Source organism: Musca vetustissima, unplaced genomic scaffold (assembly GCF_032173495.1).
Source record: "Musca vetustissima isolate MV318-11 ecotype Yass unplaced genomic scaffold, APGP_CSIRO_Mvet_v1 utg8104, whole genome shotgun sequence".
Classification (NCBI taxonomy): Eukaryota; Metazoa; Arthropoda; class Insecta; order Diptera; family Muscidae; genus Musca; species Musca vetustissima.
This window is the reverse complement of record NW_026877481.1, coordinates 161503-180400: the sequence shown is the minus strand read 5'-3', so window position 1 is coordinate 180400 and position 18898 is coordinate 161503. Positions and strand designations below refer to the sequence as shown.

General features: G+C 35.2%; 3 protein-coding genes across 3 annotated transcripts; 2 read left to right on the top strand and 1 right to left on the bottom strand.

The window, feature by feature from the left end:
* On the top strand, positions 1-8049 carry LOC133322073 (yemanuclein). The gene is made up of 8 exons (XM_061531139.1): positions 1-257; positions 3519-3725; positions 3794-4589; positions 4649-4793; positions 4856-5092; positions 5163-5234; positions 5294-6398; positions 7933-8049. Exons 1-8 carry the CDS (start codon positions 3-5, stop codon positions 8047-8049), a joined length of 2934 nt encoding a protein of 977 aa, XP_061387123.1. The 5' UTR covers positions 1-2.
* An 87-nt stretch (positions 8050-8136) lies between these two features.
* LOC133322072 (nuclear pore complex protein DDB_G0274915-like) lies at positions 8137-8775 on the top strand. The gene has a single exon (XM_061531138.1). It carries the CDS (start codon positions 8137-8139, stop codon positions 8773-8775), a length of 639 nt encoding a protein of 212 aa, XP_061387122.1.
* A 3629-nt stretch (positions 8776-12404) lies between these two features.
* On the bottom strand, positions 12405-15686 carry LOC133322081 (beclin 1-associated autophagy-related key regulator). Its single transcript, XM_061531147.1, has 4 exons — positions 15385-15686; positions 13052-13882; positions 12718-12986; positions 12405-12601 (listed from the first exon to the last, which is right to left on the bottom strand). The coding sequence occupies exons 1-4, from the start codon at positions 15675-15677 to the stop codon at positions 12417-12419; spliced, it is 1578 nt and encodes a 525-aa protein (XP_061387131.1). The 5' UTR covers positions 15678-15686; the 3' UTR covers positions 12405-12416.
* Between the last annotated feature and the right edge of the window lie 3212 nt (positions 15687-18898).

The following is an 18898-nucleotide window of genomic DNA, read 5'->3' as shown; positions in this document are numbered from 1 at the left end:
CAATGTCCGAAGCAAAACGTGTTACATTGACAACTATTAGCAGTACGGTATCTTCATCATTACTGGCGGCCGGTTCGTCAAGATTTGGTGCAGATTTCTTAGCTCCAGCCGATAAAGCCTCATCAACAGCTGCAGCATCATCATCGGCGACCAGTAAAAATGGCTGTAAAACATTACGTTTGAATGTTGAACTTTTTCAAACCGATTGTAATCAATATCCCGAGTTTGATTATTCCAAATTGGTTCATGTGGAAAAGGTGAGTTGTTGTGCGTGAAGTAACATGTTTTAACAGATTAATGTGGTTATGGGTGTACTTCTATTTTTTTCCAAAATTAAAAAAAAAGATTTCCCGCTTGAAAAAAAATAAGGAAAATTATATTGTGTCCTGCAGTACTTTTTGGGAAGACAGCAAATCGAATTAGAATCAGGAAATAATTCAGTGTAGCATTTGTTTGTAGGGATGCGTGTTCACTTTTTTAGGTATGTCATCTTAATCCATTTCTTGTTGTTTTTAACAAAATAAAAAACATATTTCTAAAGTGGGTTATGGTCACATTGATTACTTTCGAAAAAAAAGGAAATAATGATTAAAAACCAAATTAAGCAATTTTTTTTGTTTTTAATAAACTTAATTAAGCAATGTTTTAGTAGCCTAAATGAATGTTTAAAATCGTATTTAAAAACTGATTGTCTTTACACGTGTGCGGCATTTCGCGGGAAATTTTAGTACAGTATGCAATGTAGGGTACGTGCACCAGTAGTCGGCACTTTAAGGGTTTTCGCATTTTGAACGTTTCGCTATCCCGAGTGCATTTTAATATCCTCCATAGTATGGAGGGTATATTAATTTTGTCATTCCCATTGTAACTCATATAAATCAGGGCCATGTCCGTCCGTCTTTCGGTTGTAATCACGCTATCTTCTTAAGGAATTGAAATATATCGCCAAAATTTTACAGAGAATCGTCTTTTGTCTGCGGTCCATGTTTAGGCATAGCCCCCATATAAGGGTCCCGCCCAATTTTCGATACAATAGACCACGGGTATAAGAACATCGTATATAAGAAAACGTTTCACCCATATAAGAAAACAGTTTACTATATAAAATACATTCATATAAGAAAAACCCGCTTATAAGAACCAATTTCTCGATTTTTTTGGATGTTCTTATATCCGTGGTCTACTGTATTTTGGTGTTCCTAATCACGCTTTCCCACAGAATTTGCTGAAATTAAGTACATTGGGTTCTTTTTGGGTACCAAATGTATTCAGTAAAAATTACCACTTTTTCACGTAGCCCCCATATAACTTACTTAGCTGGTTTGTTACAGAACGGTTGTTCATTAAGCCGAGCTTAAAAAAGATTTCCAAGCGTGTCGGTCTTGTGCGCATCTCATCCAATTTTAATGACCATTTTCCGAGATGTTGTCTTCTTTATTTTTTCGCCGGATTCGTGGCTCTCCCCTTCTGCGCGCACCATTACTTGGCTCGCTTTTATATGCGTTTAGAGCTGGGGTTTACTCAGACCATAGTGTTGGTCATCACTATCCATCTCCGAATTTATGGCGGTACCAAGGTATATACAAATATTTGACTACCTCGAAGCTGTAGTTCTCAATTTCCACAGTTGGTCCGAGTCCACTGGACGTCTTGCGCGTTGATATCATCAGCTTGGTCTTCTCGCAGTTTACTGCCAGACCCACTTTGGCAGACTCCTTCTCAATTTGTTCAAAGGTGGCTGTTACCGCTCTCAGTGTTCGACCCATTATGTCGATGTCATCGGCGTAGTCGAGTAACATGTGTTTTTTAGTGTACAGAGTGTAATTTCTGCCCACCTTTGCCTCACGTATGACCTTTTCCAGCAGGATGTTAAAAAGGTCACACGACAAACTGTCACCTTGTCTAAATCCTCGTTCGGTATTAAAGAGCTCCGCGAGGTCATTTCCGACTTTAACTGCTGATATTGTGCCAGTTAAAGTTATCCTGCATAGCCGTATTAATTTTGCAGGAATGCCAAACGCAGACATGGCTTTATACACCTCTGAACGGATAGGGCTGTCGAATGCGGCTTAATAGTCGACGAATAGATGGAATGTGTCGATGTGTTTTTCGTGGGTGCTTCTATACTATTATCGGGACAAAAAGTGCTTTCGACATTTCGGTTGTTGTTGTAGCAGCCCACTTGCTTTTACACAACGGGCTGAGGTGACAGACGTTGGCCGAGTAAGACTCGGGTCGTTTCGGATTGTAGACCCCTCTGTCGTGGTAGTTTGGTTGTATTTGTAGCTTTCCGACGTCGAGTTTCCGTGTTACATTAGATCACACCTTTGCTGCTACATTAAGACGGGTGCGAACCTTGGCCGCCACAAGGTAATGGTCCGAATCGATATTCGCCCCTCGTATCGATCGAACGTCTAAAACCATGCTTGATCAGGAGAAATCCAGGTGACCTTGTGTATATCGAGATGCTTGAATCTGGTGCTGTTAAGTACCTTGTTTTTTGCTGCCGCGAATTGAATCGATATCAAGCCTTTCTCGGATGTTGCTTCACGGAGGCTGAATTTTCCTATGGTGGGACCAAAAATATTTTCTCTTCCGATTTTTGCATTAAAATCTCCTAGCAGAATTTTAATGTAATTGACAGGGCAGCGGTCATATTCTGTTTCTAGGCGTTTGTAAAATATGTCATTGGTCTGCTTATCTTTGTCTTCCGTCGGAGCATGGGCGGAAATGAGACTATGTAGAACAACGGATTATAACAATTCGCACATCTACTGGAGTGAATCTGGAGACGAGGTCTTTTATTCTCCTATTAACCATAAATCCGCCGCCAAATTCACGTCTCGTTACATGGTAGCTATAATACATGGCGTAAGTCCCTTTCCATCGCATTTACAGTAAGGCAATAATATCGGCTTTGTACTTCTTGAGTACATACGCCAAGGCGAAAACTGTGCCTGTTCTGTACATCAACATTGGGGGGTTTGGTTTTCATTTTCGTTGCTATTTCATAGTAAGAGGGGTTTTCCGAGTTTGGGCAACTAACCCGACGACTCAACCCATTTTTTTATAGTTTTTATGGGGGAACTCGTGGCACATATCAGCTCACTATTTCAATGGATGATGAAAATAGATACTCATTATACTACATCAGAATTGCTGCATGTTACTGATATGGTTAGATATAATGCTAATATAGGGAGGATATTCCTCTTAGTTTGTTTGGTTTCGACCAAGGATTTTAACTGTATATCCTATTCAATAATGATTAACATGTCGTTTGGTATTTTCTATTCACATAAATGAGGAAGGTACCTCTTTTTCAAACGATTTTATAGTAAAGAAATTTACTTGACTTAGATTAGAAAGTAATCCGTTACTGGCTTAATAAGTTGTAGTTCTCGCCAGCAAGCCAGTCATACAGACATTTCTATATCAAACATTTAGTCCAAAGACACTTGTGGCCCAAATTCGATTATTGAACTACAATTTATTTTATAATACTTTTTTGTTTGTAGAAAAAGCTGAAAAAACTTAAACAAAAGACAAATGGTTTCTCGGATCCTTTTGAGGATAATGATGATGATGTGGCACGCATTGCCAAGGAGTTAGAGAGAAAATATGGTAATGCCTATGTCAGTGGACGAGGCAAAAATAAAAGAGATGACATCGACATTGGCATGGGATATGACGAGTCAGACTCGTTTATTGACAATACAGAAGCGGTATGTACAAAATTTTATACGTCCTTTTTTTGGAAAATTTAAAAAAATATACCGAATATTACATACAGTACGATGAGATGGTACCCGACGAAGTGGAAACAATAGAAGGGGGTTTCTATATCAACTGCGGTGCATTGGAGTTTAAAAAACTTCATACCGAATCGACGACCACCAAAACCGATGAAATTATTAAAATGCCAAATCGTCCAAAGAAACCTGTCATATCATCATCGTCGGAGGATTCATCTTCATCGGATGATGACGACGACGATGATGAGGAAGATGAGGATGACGATTCGGATGATGATGAGGACGATGAAGAGGAAGATTCGGCCGAAGATGCTTCGGTTGAAACAGCCAAATCCAAGTCCAGTTCATCTGCACCTGTCGTCGATAAAAAACCGAAAGTCTCCTTGAGTAGTACGGGTAAGAAAAAGGCGTCCAGTGCACCATTGGAAAATGGAAATAATCAGAAGAAGAGGAAAATTAAAAATATTACCAGTGGTGTATCATCGGGTTCATCTTCGAATTCTCCAAAGCCGGTGATGACTGATGATTTAGCCTCCGATTCGGAAAAGGAAAGAATTGCTAAAAAACTGGAGAAAACCACAACCGTGAAAGATATGCTCAAGGCCCAGAGAGATAATTACTTGAAATCACAAACAGTCAATGATGTTAAATCGGGCAATGGCAAAGTTAAGGGCAAATCATCGTCAGGCGACGATGATGATGAGGAATCTAGTGATGACTCTGATGATGAGGAGGATGGGGATTCCGATAACAGCGATTCCAATCAAAGTGCTCCCAAAACTCAATTAGATAAGAAGTCGGCATCTAGTAATGAAGAGAATCCAGGAAATGAAAGTAATTCACACATTAAAATATGTCGTATTTTCCTTATACTAACCTAAAAATAATTACAGAATTAAGGTCTTCGGATACCAAATTGCCCGATATAGAGCCAGAGGTACTGGCAAGTGTTGTGAGCTTTCGAGATGAACTTAAAACAAAAAATCTATTGGGCAAGAAATTTCAATTTGATGATCGTCTGTCGGAATGCTTTTTGAAGTGAGACATTGGGAGGCAAATATCTATGAATTATGGTTATTTTTTTGGTATTTTATTTCCAGAATTGATGATGCCTTACTGTGTATTGATAAAGGCGATCGCAGCATGGTCTATGCCCATCTGGAATATCAACTAATGCAACCGAAATATTTCTTTTTACGTAAAGCCAGACAATTACGGGAAAAGGAAGAGAAGCTTAAAACAAAACGGGCCTTTAACAAATTGCAAAAGGCTGTGACCGAAACAATGCCTGCGGTTATAGCTAGTTATGATGCTGAATTAAGAAGATATGCTGAATTGCAGTAAGTTGAAAATTGAGGGATTGATGATTGATGGTGTTACAAAAAAAAAACATTGTTTCTTTTACAGGGCGGCAAGTGTAAATTCTGAGCAGCCTCCCAAAATGCCAAAGAAGAAATTCCCTTGGAATCCTAATTTAAGGTAGGAATATTTTTCGTTTATGATGTTGAGCTGAATATTTTAAAAAATGTCTCCCTTAGAAATCTATTGTACGAGGTTTACCAAGTACGTTGGACATCATATCCTGTCCTGGGAAAAAAGAAAGAGACACTCGAAGATTTCATTACCACCTATATGAGCAAAAAGGTTGTTGAAATTTGGCCCAAAGGTTGGATGCGTTATGAAGAGCTTCAAAAGGAAATCGAGAAACGAAAGAATGCTGTGAAAAAAGCTAAGGAAAAGGAAAAATCCAAAACATCGCTACCATCTGTCTCGAACACAGCAGCAGCTGTTGTACCAGGAGTGACATTTAACCCGGCCGCATCAACTCTAGCAAACCCTCCGCCCGAAACAAACCCACGTTCCAATGCCAACTCGGATACAGATTCTGTAGCCAGTAGTAGCAACACATCGTCGAGTCTGAAACGTAAAAACACTGACACAAATCCAAGCAGTAAACAACCCAAGGCAGCGAAATCTGCCAAATTGAATGGAGAACAGCAACAACATCAGAATAAACAATCCACAAATACAAAATATATGCCGGCAGGTCTAGATTTAACTTCACCCAAAAAGAAATCCGATCACAGCATTAATCACATAATATCACCGACATCTATTGCTGCGGCGGCAGCAGCAGCTGCATCATCGTCACAGCAAGCAGCAGCCGCCTCCGGCACATCATCCATATTCAGTGCAACGGTGGCCGCTTTATCACAACCCTTGAAACATTCCAGTAATACACATGTCATTGATCTCGACAATTATACATGTCCTAGCGAAATAATGCAACAGGCAGCTGCGGCCAATGCCGCCGCCTTGTCATCATACACAATGACCAATACAAATATCAGTTCACGTCGCGAAAGTAGCGGAGCTGATTCCGAAATTGAGATAGTTGGTTATTATCCAGCCAAAAGTACTAATAATGTCAATAAAAAACAGAAGACTAATAGCCGTAGTGCTACACCGAATTCCAATCAAATTGGTGGTTCCGAAAAGACTTACAATAATAAAAAGAAACAACTACAACAACAGCAGCAGCAACAAGCAGCTAGTGCTGCCGCTATAACAGCGGGAGCATTAAATCTATCAGGTATAGATGGTTATAATAAAATGGTCAATGCAATAAGGGATTTTGGAGAGGTAAGATTTGTCTTTTGTTTTCATATTTTTTTTCGATGGAAAAATTCGTTACTAAATTCCATTTGTATAGACACCTTTTTTCTCACCAGCTGAAAACTGAAAATTTTTGTACCCGCCAACGTCGAAATTTTTATCAGAGACACCACAAACTATATATATATATATATTCTTGATCAGAATAAAATTCTATGTCGATTAACTCATGTCCGTCTGTAGAAATCACGAAAGGGATCCCAAGATTTAAGATAGAGCTCTAAAATATTGTACAGGCATTGCTAGTACTCCTAGGATGTTTGGTATTGCAAATGGTATATGTGGGCCCATGTTTTGTTGTGGCCTCCAAATAACGGTACCGCCAAATATTCGAGTTTTTGACGATTTCCGACACGGTCTTCAACCAAATTGACTGTAATTTGGTATTATGGTTTCTCATCCGCATTAAAAATATTGACCCAAGTTTCAGGGTTCCCACCCCCCATTATTTGGTATTTAGGGGAGTTTTTTTCAACCGAATTATATCCGTACAAAAATTATTAATGTTGATATGATTTTCCAAAAATTCCTCAATTCTACACTCTAACAGAAATTTCGGGATCTTGTACTCTAACAGTAATTTTAATTCCGAAATTATGAAGTACATCGCTCCCTTCATACATAATAAGTTGTACCAAATATAGTTCCATTTAGTACACATCAGTACTATACTTCCATATCTCAATTTTACACTCCAACAGTAAACCATTTTCAACAACAGTAATCTAAATTTTGTACCACACACAAAATTTCTAAAGCTACCTAAATCATATACTCCAATAGTAATACGGAATCTTATTTTCAGGATTCCATCTCATCTATCCGTTCACTCAAAATCTAAATTGTACTAAAATTAGTACAATTTAGTTCTTTTCTTACAGATTACTACGATTTTTAAAGCTATCTAAATTCTATACACCTATAGCAATCCTAATTCCTATTTTCACGATTCCATTTCAACTAAATGCAGATTGTTCCCAATTTAGTACCTTTCATACACATAAGTACGAACTTCGAAAACAATTTTTATATCTCAGCACCACTTCTCAACCTGTATTCCATACCACTTTCTAGCTCATCTCGTTTGCCAAATACAAAGTGTACCATATTTAGTACATTTTAGTACTTCTTTAGTTCTAGTTCCTACACATCAACAACAACCCACACACAAAATTTCCAGCTTCTACCCACATTCCAGCTCTCCCCGATTCTCTAATACAAAGGATACCCTATTTAGTACATTTTAGTACTATTCGTACCTTTCTTCTAGTTCCTACACATCAACAACAGCCCACACACAAAATTTCTAGCTTCAGTCGTTTCGTCTGGACGATGATCTGTCAGTCACTCACTTACTTATCACTAAGCTCTTTTATATATTAAGATTTCCTGTCAAATCTCACTAACAAAAATATCATTGTTCATTGTCTTCGCTTGTCTCTAGAAAAAATATTTCAGTTCCTTAAATATCAAAACTAATTCTCCTATTCTCATTTTGTAGCATCTACAACTGCAGCCATTACTATCAGCATCCGCGGCAGCAGCAGCAAATCAACAACAACAATCACGACCATCAACATCTTCTTCACCAATGCCACAGAATATGCCACATCAATGACCCAAAACACCGTTGAGGAATCACACACCATCGTCGTCGTCGCCCAATCCACTGAATTTCATTGGTACACCACCACCAACATTACCTATGTCAACGAGCAGTACCAGTGTGACAACATCTACGGCATTTTACACTCACGAACAAACTGTTGCAGCGGCCTTAGTATTATCCTCATTGTGTGGTAATACCTCAACGATAACAACAACAAACACCACCGGTAATAAAATACCCTCACTGCCAGGCATCGTTACATCATCAGCAGCTGCAAGTGGGATTGCATTTCCAACAGTTGCAGCATCATCATTGTCGACGGCAGCAGGTTCAAGGACAACAACAACTACCACACCACTACCGTTATGCAAGGATAATTTGAATTTTAGTAATTTATCAACACTGCCTTTATTTCTAACACCTCAACCGCCATCCAGTATGAACAATAACAACAACAACAATAATCCATTACTTGGTGTAAATATAAAATCATCACTATTGCAAGCCTCATCCTTGTCCTCCTCCCTACCACCTGGATTTTTAGCACAGAATCCATTCCTATTACCCTCACTTACCAACACCACCACAAGCACACCAACATCAGCATCGTCGTCGTCATCTACAAATGAATCATCACTTAAATACGAACGTAATATAAGATCAGCATCATCCTCTTCGTCCTCCTCATCCGGAAGTCGTCGTCAATCACACCACCACCAACACATAAAGAAATAATACATTGTTCACATCGATTGTTATTATGTGACCATGTTTTTTTTTTTAATTCACCAGTGTAAAGTATGTTTTTTTCTCATATTTTGTTATAATCGTTTTTGTGTCGTCAGTCTATCGATTTTCACATATTAAGTAATTCTCATCTCAAAATTAGAAAAAAGAAGAAGAAACTTAAAAAAACTGTATGTTGTTTATTTAAGAAAACGTAAACGTAATTTATAATTTTTTCTAAAAAACAAAAATAAACAAACAAAAATATATTAAATATTAAGTACAAGTTTTGTTGTTATTGTTTTCATTTTATCAGGAAGGATTTATATGGTCGTCAAGTATATGTTGAGTAGACCCTTTTTTTGCTGTTTATTTTTTTATAGAAAACAAATCTGTACTCACTGAAATAGCTATACGCTTCACAATAAGTGACATCGAAATATTTGTTGTAGACCGGTTATATATTCTCAATCTGAGTAATTGTATGTCTGTTGAAATCACCATAAATTTATGATAGAGATCGGAGGAAATGACCGAGTGCCTATGATCCTTGAGCTGACGAGGCGAGAATGGCGCCCTCAAATAACCATCTCAAAGGTCTGGGTCACTACCTCTTAAAGTGACCCCCTAACGCTGGGGTGTCATGCGACCTCGTGACCATCAGCGATCTATGGTTTGCAGTCAGGGTACCGACTGTATTAAAAGGGAGCCTTGTTGATACAAGTTTATTCAGGCTTAGTTGTCAAGTCCTTGCCATGGTAAGAGACCGAATTTTAATAACCAGTAGGGGGACACTTCTAAAAACAAAAACAACATGGTATGCAATGTTTCGACTGATGCTGCCTTGGCATCCTCAGTCTCGAACTCTACAAGGTCAGACTTCAATGAACCCCCACAAATGTTGACGACCCTAGCTAATACCTTGGACATCTCTTTTGCCTCCAATTCTGTTACTCTCGACGACGTGAACGAAAGCCTGGAGAGACAGATTCGTATCTGGTAGGGTAGGGATATACGGAGGAGGTTTTGAAAGTGTGTTTAGTACTTGTATACGAAAAGTACTAAACCGTACTAAATTTTAATTTAGAGGAACGGATGGAGCCGGAATACAGAAATTTAAAATTAACAATACCGTCGGAGTGTAGCATTGGGATATGTAGGTAGTTTTGAAAATGTTTACGAAAAAGTACTAAATGGCGCTAACTTTGGTACCCTTTAAATTTTAGAGTTGGAACACTGAAATTGGGGAAAAATACTATTGGTTGTATGTTATAGTCAGTTTTGGAAATTTGTACTGATTTTTACTAAATGGTACTATTTGAATTTTGGGTGAACCGATAGAGCTAAAATCCTGAAATTTTGAATTAGGATCACTGTTGGGGTGTAGGATTGGTTAATGGTAATTCGTATTGATTTGTACTAAATGTAACTATTTGCATTTTGAATGAACTGATATAGCTAGAATCCTGAAATGTGGAATTAGGATCACGTTTGGGGTGTAGGATTGGGATATGTAGAAAGTTTTGGAAATACGTACTAAATTTGGATTTGGGTGAACCAATAAGGCTGTTGTATGATATAGATAGCTATAGAAATTTTACTTATTTGTACTAAATTGTACTAAAGCTAATATAATTTAGGGAAACAATTCATATTCAAATTTATTGTTATAGTTATAGTTGATTTACGCATATTTTCTCACTCAAATAATGCTTTTCGCTTTGTGTACTTATCAAGTCACATGAATTCTGTTGTTCTAATAAATAAATTGTTATAAAAAAAAATGAAGTAATTGATGCTTTGGGAATTGTGGGGCTTATATATATTTATTTTAGTAACACCTATAATGTAAATAAAGGCTGGGAGCCAATTCAATTCAATAAGAATTAAGATTTTAGTATTAAAATTCAGGGTATGTTTTGCAATGTAATATATTATGTTTGGCCATGAAGGCTTTGTATTACAATATGAATAAATTAATAAAATAAAAAATAAATAAATTGTACTAATTTTGTCTTCATTGTGAAGTTTTATCTTCAGCCCACAAAAACCTCATTGAGGAAATTGTTTCCATAGAAAAAAATATACCTTATAAAAAATAAATGTTGAGGATTTTTTTTTTCTACTGAAGACATTTATTCCGTAAAAAAATAGTTCAAATTTTTTGTTCCTAGAGACATTGCTGAGCATGTTTTCTATAGAATGAAATCAGAAATCAAAATTATACAAACAAATGAACCCACGCTGTCTTCGTAAATTGAATTTAATAGACCCCATTGAAAAAATCGAAGAAATTTCTTCTATAGGAAATAACTATGACTTCATTGAGAGAGAAAATATTTAATCCTCGCGGATTTTTTTTCCATTCCAAAAATTAATCTTTCTACAAAAAATTCAGTCACTGTTGATAATTGTACCGGATTTTTTAAATCCAGAAGATCTCTATTGTCAATTTCATTACATATATGTCAAGGTTAACATAGCAAAATGTTATTTCTAATCAATCCTCAGGGTGAATGTGAGGACTTCATTCTATAGAAAAAAATGTGTCCTCAGTGACGTACTGAGAGAAACTGTTTTCTGCAGAAAAATTACTGAAAACATGTGTTTTACCTTCCTTTCCAGAAATAAATAAGAAAACAATTTTAGAAAATATTATTTCTTTATTTTAATTAAAAATTAGAAATTCTTTTATATGACTTTTTATAATTAATCATTGTTCTCCAAAGAAATGGGTGATGTAATTTGTAACATTCGGCTATTTTATAATTTTGGTAAGGATTTTATTTCTATAAATAAAAAAATTGTTTCACACTATATTCGTCTTAAAAACAAATAAAATATTTTTTGTGGGTTTCTTTAAATCAACAACAATTTTGCAGGTTAAGGTGAATTTTTTGCAGGTGAGTGTAAATAACCGGCTACTACAGCTACTACGAGAGGGAGGAAAATGGAGGTGAGGTTTTCAATACATTTACAATTTATGTTTAGGTTCGTTTTTGTTTATTCTGTAAAATATGTTAAAATTTGCTTTTATTTTTATTATTATTGGTTTTATATATATTTACAGGAATTAAAGAACTCAATTGTTTATGCCTTCTGTGTGTAAATGGTTCTTAACCTTTATGATAATTGTTTATTAGATCATATATGTATGCCCGTATGTGTGTGGTGTAATAGCAAAACAATTTAGGAAATTTGAATACACATATAAGAGCAGTTAAAATTAAAACTAAATTGGAGCAATTTATTTTACAAAATTATATAGTACATAATATTTATATTTTTATATTACTACGATGTTGAGTTTTGTTCTGTTTTAAAGGACTGTTTTTTCGTATTTATACAACAACAGTCAAGCTAAATGTGGAATTGTTTTATTTACTTTTATTAAATATAAACAAAATAAATTACAAAAATAAAAAAAAATACGATATAATTATGAATGATTGCGTTTCATTTTATTTATATACCACTTTTTGTTTTTGTTGTTTTTTTATAAGCCGCACACAAAAACAAAAATGCATCACAGTCCATTTAAACAAAAAATAAAAATCTTTTTTTTCTAATTATTTGCAAGTATAGAGAATACAACTCAAAACTAAAAAGCTTAACGAAAAGCTAAAAAAGTTGTTTCTTCTAAAAAAAATCTACTTCATCCAACGAAATATAGAAGTTATACGATTGGCTGCCGATGTCATAAGACCCTCGGCAATGGTGGATTGTTGTTGGTGTTGTTGGCCCGAGGCTGGTGTTATTAAATTGGTATTAATAATATCATGTTGTGTGGGCAAATTAGGTACATCTTCCCAATCCAAACGGAATGAGTTTTCATCTGAGAAAGAAAGAACGAAATAGAAAATTAGTTTTTTTTTCTTTTCAAATCCCATTAATTTCTACATGTAATTCTATTTGTTGATGTAATTCCTTTTTTGAACTTCAAACACCTACCTTCCGATTCAGATTCCGTGGCGGTCTCTATCAGCAATAGTAACGAGTCAACTGATTTCATAAGCGGTGCATTACCGACCTCTTGAAACCCATGACGGCCTAAATCACTTTTTTCCGGATCCAATAATATTAGCAAATTTTCCAATGTATGATTTTCGTTAAGGGAACGTAATTTAACCTGCTGCGTATATGCCAGATACATAATGTTCGAGTTGAGACGGGATACTTTACGTAGGAATTGTTCTTCATTGAGTTTTCGACAAAAATCACTGAAAAAAATAAAATTAATTTAATAAATTATTTTCAGTTACTGTGTAATGAGATCCTAACTCACCCATATGCCACCTTGTATGGCAGACGCACATTCAAATAGTAACAAATCAATTGTGTCAACTGAGCCGTGTATGTCAATGCGCCCACAATGCGAAAAGCACTAACCCGACTGGGTGCAATTTCATTTGCCGTTGTCTTTGGTACATCATCTTTGTTATCCTTTAACCAATCCAGATAGGCCGAATAATCCCCATTCGCTGGCAAAGACGGAGCCACAATACGATATTGCATTTCACTAATGCCACTGCTGTGGATCACCCATTTACCACGTATGTACGAAGTATTTTTGGCATCTGCCAATGCGGCTATCGTTTCTGCATCTTCCGTGGGGGAGTTTGGTGTTTTATTTTGCAGCTGCTGATGTTGTTGTTGTTGCTGTTGTCCTCCCGCCGTAACTGTTGTCTTCTCATCTTTGAGCACAATTTCCGATATGGGAAATATATACTCAACCAATTGTCGTATACCACGTCGTGTAACATCTTTTAGTGTATCCAACAGTGTATTGTGACGTTCCCGCAAACTATCTATCTTCTCTATACGATCCAGTACATAATCTTCGAGTTCTTTAACTTTTATTGGATATTTTGGCAATGTTTTCTTTTTATCGGAATTAGCTTTAGATAATTCATTACGTTTCTCTTGCAGGGCAAGCAATGTGGATTTTTTATTAGCTATTAGATGTTGCAACAGTTGGACTTGCTCTTGATGCCTTTTAATTTCAAAACGTATATTTTCACTTGTTCGCTTTTCTTTTATTAGCTTTTCATATTGTTGACCAAATTCGTTCAGTTTTGCTTTGACCTTAAGAAATTGTTGTTGTTTTTCAGATAAACTAAATGTAAAAGATATGGAAAAAATAAATGGATAATAGGTAAATATTTTGTATCTATGTTGTAATATCCTCGGAAACATTAGTACGACCAAAGAAGAAACCCAATGCTTTAAAATGTTTGAAGAGTAACCAAAATGGGTAATTTAAAAGGTTCAAGGTCCTGAAAGGCTAAATTTCTAGCATAACATCAAGGTGGAAGCGAAAATAAAGAGAACGGTGGGCTTTGCGACCAGAAACGACCCGAGCCTTAGGACCTACGAAAAGGCTATAAAAATTGTTTAAAAATCCACGCCTTAGGGCCTACCAAAAGGATAAAAAAAAATTGTTTAAAAATCCACGCCTTAGGGCCTACCAAAAGGATAAAAAAAATTGTTTAAAAATCCACGCCTTAGGGCCTACCAAAAGGATAAAAAAAAATTGTTTAAAAATCCACGCCTTAGGGAATACCAAAAGGATAAAAAAAATGTTTAAAAATCCACGCCTTAGGGCCTACCAAAAGGATAAAAAAAAATTGTTTAAAAACCTACGCCTTAGGGCCTACCAAAAGGATAAAAAAAATTGTTTAAAAATCCACGCCTTAGGGCCTACCAAAAGGATAACAAATTGGTTAAAAAATCCACGCCTTTGGGCCTACCAAAAGGATAACAAAATTGTTTAAAAAATCCACGCCTTAGGGCCTACCAAAAGGATAAAAAAATGTTTTTAAAAATCCACGCCTTTGGGCCTACCAAAAGGATAACAAAATTGTTTAAAAAATCCACGCCTTAGGGCCTACCAAAAGGCTATTAAAAAAATCCACGCCTTAGGGCCTACCTGTTTATTTTTCCTATTTTTTTAAACGCTTCGTCCAGGGATTTAAGATTTTTTCCTTTGGGAAAATTGGACAACGCTAATATAAGTTTCTTTTAATTTCATTTTTTTATTATGTAGCCTGCCTTCTGCCGGGAATTTAATACTTTCTCTTATGCCGCCCTTGTGATGCCTAGCAATTTGAGTGAGATTCTATCATCCTCCTTTCCATCCAGATTTCTTCCCTATTTCAAAGTCAGTGGTGTCTCTAAACCAAAACAAGCCAAATCGGACTCACTTATTGTCCCGACTTATTGGACAACATAAAACCCACATTGTACAAGGGAAATCGTAAATAATTTCAACTACAAAGTTTGAACCTTTTGCATACACTATTGTATGCTTTGTATACATCATGCATCTTCAGTTATAATAGGGGAATCCCGAGATAATCTGATTATGAAGTAACTATTTGGACGTCATTTATTTTCTTTATTTGGGGGCTATATATACTACTAATCGATTATAAAAACAAAATCTACTGCTCTATTTATACACAATTCGGGAATATTTAATTTATTTTCCCAAACTCCATGTGAAATGGTGTAAAATCGTGTCTTCCCGTTCCGTCCCGTCTCACCACCTTATCTTAACTATCTAATAATTTTCATATAAATATTGTCGGAAATCCCTTAATTTAAACAATTACTCACCATTCCCCATGCGGTTGTCCCTTACGCGTTATGTACCCAGACTTCACACAATCACGGCAGTGAAATCGATGTTGTTGTGTTAGACAAAGGAAACATTTCAGCGATGGAGCTGCATCTAAACTGACATCACCATGACCATTGCCACCAGCAGTTTTGCGTGTAACCTTTAGTCGATTCTTTTTCAGGAATTTGCCATTCAACTCTAAAATCTCGTCATCTTCATCATTGGATGTGCTGGATACTTGAAAGTTTTCTGGTGCTTTGGAACTTTCGTCACTACTACTTGAAGCCATAACATAATTGTCGTCTTCCTATGTGATGTTTATAAAATGTTCCTATTTACGATTTTTATTCTAAATTGTTGATATTGATTTATTTGTTGTTGTATTGATTTAATTATTTGTAAATATTTGATGTGTGCAAAAAAACTGTATGTTATTGTATTAAAAAAGAAATAAATATATACGTATTTGACTGGTCTAATAAAGAAAACAACAAATATGACAGATATGTAAATATGTATAAGGCCATCAATTGAAATCAGCTGTTTGCAGCTGTCAAGTTTATTTTGGCGAATTGTACACTGTTGTATTTTGAATTCGCCGTATGAAAAAAGCGGTTAATTGTTGTGTTCGCATAAAAAAATTTTAAATTTTTAAAGAGAAAAATTGCAAATATTTTGTCTTTGTATTTTTGTAGATTTTGGCAGGCAGGTCAAGTTCTATGATGGGTTATATCGGTCCACATTTTGGCATAGCTCCCATATAAAGGTACCGCCCAAACATTCGCTGAAATTGGGTACATTGGTTTTTTATTGGGTACCAAATATCTCCACAAAAAATTATAAATATAGGTACACATTTTCTGGTAGCCCCCATATAACGGTACCTCCCAATTTTCAGTTTTTGGGGGGTTTTATCCACATTTTTCGTCTGAATACGCTGTAATTTAGTATTATGAGTTGTTATTGGGTAGCAAAAATCTTCACAATAAATTATAAATGTAGGTCCATTTTTCCGGTTGCCACTATATACGGGTATTTTGGAGGGTTCTAAGCGCGTTTTTAAACCGAATTTGATGAAATTTGGTACAATGGGTTCTTATTGCATACCAAATGTCTCCACTTCAAATTATAAATATCGGTCCACGAATTCGCTGTAATTTGGTATTTTGTAGTCGCATATGGTAACAAATCTTTCTACAAAAAATTATCAATATTCACCGCCTTTTAGGGGTAGTTCCCATATAAATCCCTTCTTATATTAAAATATTAGTTCCGTTCCGGGTTATCGTTACTCGGAATAGTCAGTTTTAGCCTACAAATTATGTAATTCTAAGCCGATTTAGCCATCGGAAATTGTGATAAAAGAACTCAAACCTGACGATAATGAAATATATCGGCCAGCATTTCATACCTCCTAAATTAACGAATTGAGGCACAAAACAAAAATATTGGGTTCGAAATTGACATATGTTGGTTATTAATTATGCATAGCCCTCATATAATTATAACCTCAAATATTCGCTAATTCCAATTTTATTTTCTATACTCAACATACTCCGTAAATGGATTCAGAACCTGGTTGATGTAAACACAATTTATAAACTACCTCACTAACAACCAGCTAATTGCGTTACCCATCAAGTGATGGACGCTATAAATGTATTAAATCTCTAATCCCAAAAAATAAATTAAAAATTTAACATTTAAGTATTTATTAAAGAAAACAAACACACACACATATTTTAGTTAGTAATTATTTTAATGTTAATAGTATTTATACCAAAATTAAGTTTATTATCAATCCGTTGTAATGCTGCAACGCTAGCATCATTGATTAGTAAAAAATAACAATTTTCTTTGGTATTTTTAAGATTTTCAACATTATTCACTTGCCAATCCGTGATTGGAATTGTGGGATTATGTAGTTGTAGATAATGTAAAAGTTGTTCGTTGCTAAGTGTGTAGGTGTTTGGTAAAGAAATTCGTGCACATGGTCGTTTTGGAATATCACGAATGGGAACAAGTTGCAATTGCAGATCCATCCAAGAGTTACTTATTTCATGGAGAAATTTCTGTAGTAATTGTTTAGAAAAAAAGTCTTTACATTTAATTAAATGGTAGCCTTGAAAGTGTTCTGATGAATCATAGCAGGGTAATGGGTGTTTGATTTTGTGATCTTGTGTTGAAATATAATTGATTACCATATTCGATAGTTGATGTTCAATTTCAGGCCATAGTTTGTTGACCATTGGAGTTTGGGTAAAATTTTTGTTTACCAAACACAAAGAGAGTTCGGGAGTTGATTCTTTAGCTTTTTCATTGTCTCGTTTGGGAAATCGTTTATTCTGAATATAATTTTCATATTCTTCAATGATTTTTTTAAACTCCCATTCACTGCTGATATCTTGTCTTGTTAGTTTACCCGTTTTCTTATTTTGTTCGATTTTTCCAAGTATAAAACATGCCTGTCGATATTTCCGTTTCAGCGATTTAAATTTGAGGGGTTTTTCAAAATGCATTTCGGAGAAAATAATTTGTTTTTTTGATTTTTCTAAATTTGATTTCATCTGGTTCTTACGATTACATTTCCGCCAAAGAAAATAAATGGTAGATTTGTAATCTATATTTTAATAGGGGCTTTAGCGAAGGTCGACCACAGCTTGCCCATACTGTGGCAAGGCACTTGTTTACAATCTGATTTGGCCTGGTCTCAGAAAGGCTCCGTTCTAAGACAGCCGGTTTAACCCCTGGCTGCCAACCATCCAATGGACACGGTTCGCATAACATCCTGGATTAGGGGTGTAGAGTTTAGATATTTTCTAATTACACAAGACAGACACACACACATAAAACGCACACTCTGGTCATCTCTGGCTGCAAGAAAACAAATATATATTTTACTACCAATTCTTTGATTAAAAATAAAAATAATGGTTTTATTTTTTTGTTAGATTTTTATTAAAGCCCCCTTTGTTTCTTTATAATACAATATACATATATATTTTTTAAATTTAAAAATAAGGAAAACAAACTTGGTTTGAATTCAAAAAGCCAATAACAATAACATTTCTTTTTGTATATGAATGCAGCATTCAAGATTCAATCTTTTGGAGATCTTGCAGAGTTCTAGGTTATTTCAATATCAATTTACACTTTATATATAATTATCTTTTATACTTCTTCTTCTTGTTGTATTGCTGCCTATCCTCCAAAAAAATAAGCAAAACAAAATTCAACAAAATAATTTTAATCGATTTTCTTTGCTTCGGTTAGTTTTTGTTGTTTAATTTAATATTAATAAGCAACAATAAAATAAATACATACACATTTAATCCAAAAAAGGGTCTTTTGTTTTTGTTGTTGTTCTTGTTTGTCAATGATTTTTAGAGATTTTTTTTCTTGTTTGTTTGACTAATTAATTGTTACACTTTTGCTAATAATGGCGGTGATCTTTTTTTCTTTCATTACTTAATATCTTTTGTTTAGTTTTTGTTTTCATAGAATCGAGTA